The sequence below is a fragment of the Hyposmocoma kahamanoa genome, unplaced genomic scaffold (assembly GCF_003589595.1).
Source record: "Hyposmocoma kahamanoa isolate Upper Pololo Valley unplaced genomic scaffold, ASM358959v1 86839, whole genome shotgun sequence".
Lineage (NCBI taxonomy): Eukaryota > Metazoa > Arthropoda > Insecta > Lepidoptera > Cosmopterigidae > Hyposmocoma > Hyposmocoma kahamanoa.
In genome coordinates, this window is record NW_020654378.1 from 1 (window position 1) to 6,025 (window position 6,025).

Sequence of the window (6,025 nt, forward strand, 5' to 3'; positions counted from 1 at the left end):
ACCACGGGTAATGTTTTGGTACGGCTATCATTTTTGCACTCGAAAACAACACAATAAGGCATTTTTCTAGGGTTTTAGAGAATTTGCACGAAAGAATGACACAACCATACCATACAAAGCGAAAATGGCGGACTGAGCTCAGATAGGTCTTTCGAGATCTATAGTTGGCACGCGTACTACGCCAACTAACCACTTCTCTCTATTTATTGTTCTGTGGGAAAGGAACGAAACGGTCCGGTGGAACAAATCAGTCACCAAAAACAAGAAACTTTGAGTACTACAGTGGGTGCATTTGGAGTGCATGAAAGGAGCCTGTACGTCTGGTACAGCCTGGGCAACAATCGGCGAATACCTTACGCCGATTGGCAAAACCTTTCACCACGATGATAAAAATCATAGTGTATGCCATCCTGATCTCGATGATGCCATCGATACGATGAGAAGAACTACTACCAGAACCTTCTAAAAATCTGTGCCTTTGTTTCTAAGACATCATGTCCAAAAAAATAAACGACTGGCAATAACTTTAGTAGTCATACAAAGGTGTAACGATACTAGGTTTTGGGGCACCCTGACACAAGGACCAAATGACTTCCATTTAAAATAACACCTGAGCTTTTCACTCACATTAGCCTTTGTGTGAGTTCAATTCGAGTGATAAAAGGAACAATGTCGAGTTCTTAGGTTTTCGCGATTGTTACACATAGGAAATGAAACTATTTTTCCGGATTTAAATCAAACGTGACCATGGGACCTGTAAAGGGCCCGAAACGTCGGTTTGTTTGAAAAAAACAAATTTACGCGATTTAAATCCGGAAAAATAGCTTCATTTCCTAAAAGGAACAATGGTGTCCAAAAGTTTGCTGGACTTCGTTGAGCTTGTTATTAACCTCTGTAAAGGAGATTTCAAAATAATCGTTTTCTTACTTTAATACCTTCGTATAAGGTACTTTATCCCACTTTCCTTTTCACCCATTTTCATCAGGGTTGAATTCTTCAGAAGCTTTGTCACACATACATGTATTCATATTACTTTACATCATACATATTTTTTTTATTCCAAAAAACAAACATTCAGTACGTCAATTTGTCTGCCAGTCCGTATTTTTTTATATTTGGCTTACCTGATTATTTTTAACACTTCAATCCGACAGAGTAATCTTGTGTCGTCGTCCATTTTCTTAAAAAGCGGCAAAAGCGAATTCATAAACAACTTATCATCATCAAAATGATCGTCAGGCAATATAGAATTTGCATCAATTTTGATTTCAAGGGACGGGTTCTTCAGTTCCTCTATGGTCGCTGTAGCTTTGTCTACCGTTTCCGGTTTATCTGTGTCCGGTTTGGTTTTTGAATCTAACGGTTTCTCTAGTAGTTCATTCTTTATCTTTGGTATGACGTCATCTGGAGGTGGGTGTTGAGGAGAGTTGGATACTTCAGAAAATGACTCGTATTTGTCTTGTGAGTAACGAGGTTTTCTGTAAAGTGAAAATTAATAACATTAATAACAATACATTGTATTTTTCAGACAACAAATAGTCCAGTTTTGTTAGTAAACAATGTTAATTCTGAAAATTTATGTAGTATCGATGTAGTGATGCTGTTGACGAGTTTGGTCACCCCATGGTGACACCCCTCTCGTGTACTCGAAGCGCTGGCCGCATATTTCATTTCATTTCATTTCATTTATTTATTGCTTTTCACAGGTATGGTACAATTTAATAAACTTAAAACTATGACAGCATACATGTGATACCCTGTAAGGGCGTTGCAAATTAAAGTTAAGTGATAGTTACAATATAATTTAGGAACAATCCAAACTTAAAACGTAGGTAATTAATTGATATGGGTATTATTATTATATTTAAATTAAATTAAATTATATTTAAATCAAATTAATTATTATTTATACATGTTCAGCACTATATATAAGTCATACATTTAAGCCCCAAAACAATCCCAATCATGTAGAAGCATCAACTATGAGACATACAGTCAGTTAAAAGATGAGTTTTTTATCTTGGCCAACTTTCAAATACTTTTATCATCGAAAAACTCAGACATATTATAATAGGTTTTTAGGATGAGAAAATCCTTTAATTGTTTTTCAAAAACCTTGATATGATTATATATTTTAATTAACATAGAATGTGGATCCCGACATATCCCGACATGCAGTGCTCAACAGCGTCATCGTACGGGCCTTCTCGGCCAGCAGTTCTCGAGCCCACAGGCATCTGTCACAGTGACGGTTAGAAACCTGACGGATATGACTCTCGATCCATGGAAGCTAGGGAGACAGCTAGTGTGGGACGCAACCTGTGTGAACACCGCAGCCCCCTCCCATGTCCTTGCAAGCGTGCGCGGCACAGGCTCTGTGGCCAGAGCGGCCGAGAACCGCTAAAGGCTCAAATACGCCAACCTTGCTCAGTGCTGCAGCTTTGTGACTCTTGCAGTTGAAACCCTGGGTCCCTGGGGTCCACAGGCGAAACTTCTAACAAACGAGGTGTCGGATCGCATCGTAGAAGCCTCAAGGCAGTTATTTTCGCCAAAGTTTAAGTTTAGCAATTCAAAGGGGAAATGTTGCCAACCTTCTGGGCACGATGCCCCAGGGTACAGCCCTCCAGGAAATTTTCTATTTATAAACTTTCTTACTTTTTTATGTATGTACCTGCTACTATAATATAGTATGACACTGTATATCATAAAACAACTTTAAATTAAAATGTTAGTAGTACTAAAAAATATATACTATAATCTCAGTACAGAGTACTAAAACAACGTGGTCCTCAAAAGTACGTGGAATTACGTCTATTTGCTAAGTTTTATTGAAATATCCCCTAGTTCGCCACTATACAGGACTTGATACTGGAGATAATAAAAATAGGTTCTCACTACGACACTACTCAAAGTATATTGAGGGCAAAACGCCTTGATAGCAAAATCAACCATTAAAGTAATTGCTCCTAAATTAAAGTTAGGCGCTATTTATAAAAGTGAATCTTTATGCGTGAACATCCATCTTTCGAGGTGGATGATTTTCTTCAAAATGAAATGGGACCACTATGGAAGTACCCCCTTTCCAACAAAAAAAGAATCATGAAATCGGTTCACAAATACCGGAGTTATCGCGTAACATACATACAAAAAAAAAAAAAAACATACAGTCGAACTGAGAACCTCCTCCTTTTTTGAAGTCGGTTAAAAATACAGTTCAAATACAAATTATGCTTCATACGCGAGGCGAAAAAAGCTGCCGCATGGAAGGTGAATTGAATCTACTGACAATGGTTTCCAGTATAGGGTTGGAGCTAGCACGCAACTTGCAGTGCAATGAGGCTGACTTTTATGCTGATTTTTTATGACATAATGGCATAAAAGTCATCAGTATGCGTCAGCGCAAACATGCTTGACGCACTGCAGAAACGTGGCAGCCCGAACTACATCCGAAAACCATTGTTGTACTGCATTCGTAGGGCGCGGATGGTCTGAAACGTATAGTCGGTCCATTATTTTAAGGAATGAAGTCGATTATTTCCTTTTAGATTGAGCAATTGACATGTACTTTGTTATGAATATTTTAATGTTACGAATAATTGATAATTATTGTTAAAAACAAGTTGCATGAAAGTTGACAGTAACAAAATGAGTTTCAGTGTGCCAAATACAAGGCATACAATACAAACACATCATCATAATTCATTTATTCATTGAGACACGTCCACGAGTGTGGATTGTGGTGTTAAATTAAATATAATAAAGGATTAGCAGTAGTGGAGTCCCTTGTGAAAGTGTTCGTCCAGGGAAGTATTGCCACGTTACCCATTTCTGCTGCCAAGCAGTAATGTTAAAGTCACTGCTTTCCGGTTTTGAAGAATTAAGGGTACTGGTGAAACTACAAGCACTGGGGACTTGTCAACTTATGTCTCACGGTGACGGGCGCAGTGGCAGTGCCCCTAAGATCTTTGCGATTTAAAGCTCTGAGTGGCACTGCAACTGTTATGGACAGGCGTGTAGCGTACCACTAGGTGCACGACTTGTTCGTCCTGTCAACAACAAAGATAATTAACTATGCCATTGCTGTGCACGGGTCTCCTCTCAGGCGAGGGGTTAAGCCATAGTCCACCACCCTGGCTCAATGTGCGTTGGTGACTTTACACGTTTTCTATGTTGTAGCCATTGAATTACATATGGACGTCGGGTCCGCGCTAAAAAGTGTCCGCACTTGTAAGGCGCTAAAATCGTATACAGAGCGCCACACTCCGCTTTAGTCTTCATTTGTTCGACTGACAGCGCGATACTGCGATGACATTACAATTTAAATTTCGAATAGGTTGACTTGGGACATTTTTTTTTTCGTGGTTTTTGTATTAGACCGGTCGTCCATTTATTTGTAAGTCAATGGTTGTAGCGTTTTATTTATCGTTGGATGACTGCCGCTTCTAGCCTGTTCCCATATCACAACTATCTGTCGTGGACGTTTATTATATCATTGAACGAATGTCGTGTCTAGCTGTTCCCACTAGAACGTGACGACAATTTACCGATTCACGGCAGCCGCCTTGTCGTTTGCACGACAGAATCGTTTGAAGCTAATATCTGTCAACACATTTTTATCATGACGGTATTTATCGTTAGACGATTGTCGTTCTAGAGTCTGGCAAACGAAAGTTGGGACTGAGAGTTTTGTAAAACTTTTTATATGGCAACCCTAAAATCTGTTGTCAAAACTGTCAGTACGCCATTATCGAGTGTAATATTTTTTTGTTTTTTCATTGTCGCGTTATCAATCATCAATAAAACGATTAAAAGTAACGACGATTTTCATAAAATCTAACGATTTTTGGTATCGATTTATTTCAATGAAATTTTCAAGCTAATGGAGTCTATAGAAAGGCAAGTCGATTTGTCTAGTTTAGAAAGCAATAAACTTTTGTAATAATTATCATTCAATTTGAACAAAACTCGATTTACAATACATATTATTTGTTAATTTTTTGCCTTCGATTTTGGGCGTAAATGGGTTTTAACCCGATTTAAACCCGTTAACAAAACCCGGGCACTCGCCCATTTTATTTGTCAATAAATAGGTTTTTGCTTTTTAAATAGCATAAGAATTGTAAGTTAGCTTACCACATTTAGTCGAGTTACGTATTTGGGTGACAATACTTATTTGTTTCTTGTTAAAGTATGATCAACTTGAGAAATCTGGTTGAGTTACAACTTTGGATCACGTTAAATACTCAATTGCTTTGGAAGGCAAGGAGGACATCTGTCGGCGGCCGTGGTGGGTGTTGATGTATTGACGCAGGTATCAAGTATTTGTCTGTCTGTTATGTCTTAATGCAACTTTCTTTACAAGGTCGTCTTAAAAATGTAAATGGACGATAGAAGATACTCACTTGTTCTGTAAAGCCCTGAGAAGGAAGGACATCTGTCGGTGGTGTTGGTAGCGCCGGCTGCCCGGCGGGCATTGGTCGGGCATCACGCATTTGCCCTGACGGTATGCTTTCGTGTAAGAGTCGCGGATTGAACGCCAGCGCTTCTGCACTTCTTTACCTGGAGACAATTTAATAATAGATATTATTTTCTAAACTAAAAATAAGATTGTCATAGAATTCCCAGTATATAATATCCCATGTAATAATTTACAAAAAAAAAACTTTTAAAAATAGTATTTTTTTTTATTTATATTGGTTTCACACATTATTAAAAACCGGAACACAGTAATGCCCATATTACTGCTCGGTGGCAGAAATAGGCAAGGTGGCAGACTTCCCAGAACTCTTTCACAAGGAGCTCTACAGCTACTGCAACGAGATCTACTGGTACCATTATTATTCCATAAAGGGAATAACTAAATCAAATGGGCCTTTTAATACTTGACTTATCAAATCAAAATGTTTTATTGCATACATTTTTTAACATAGATCTTATAGCACAGCAATGTCAATTCTATAAATTCTTTTAAATAAATCTAAATTTGTTAATACAAATTTAGATTTATTTAAAAGAATTTATGAAT

General features: G+C 37.9%; 1 protein-coding gene across 1 annotated transcript; it reads right to left on the reverse strand.

Moving 5' to 3' along the window:
• Nucleotides 1-1,120: 1,120 nt before the first annotated feature.
• LOC113235009 lies at nt 1,121-5,590 on the reverse strand (the record flags this gene model as incomplete). The annotated part of the gene is made up of 2 exons (XM_026470530.1): nt 1,121-1,478; nt 5,403-5,590. Coding segments are annotated over 2 exons (546 nt in total), but the record flags the coding sequence as incomplete, so codon positions are not given.
• Nucleotides 5,591-6,025: the final 435 nt, after the last annotated feature.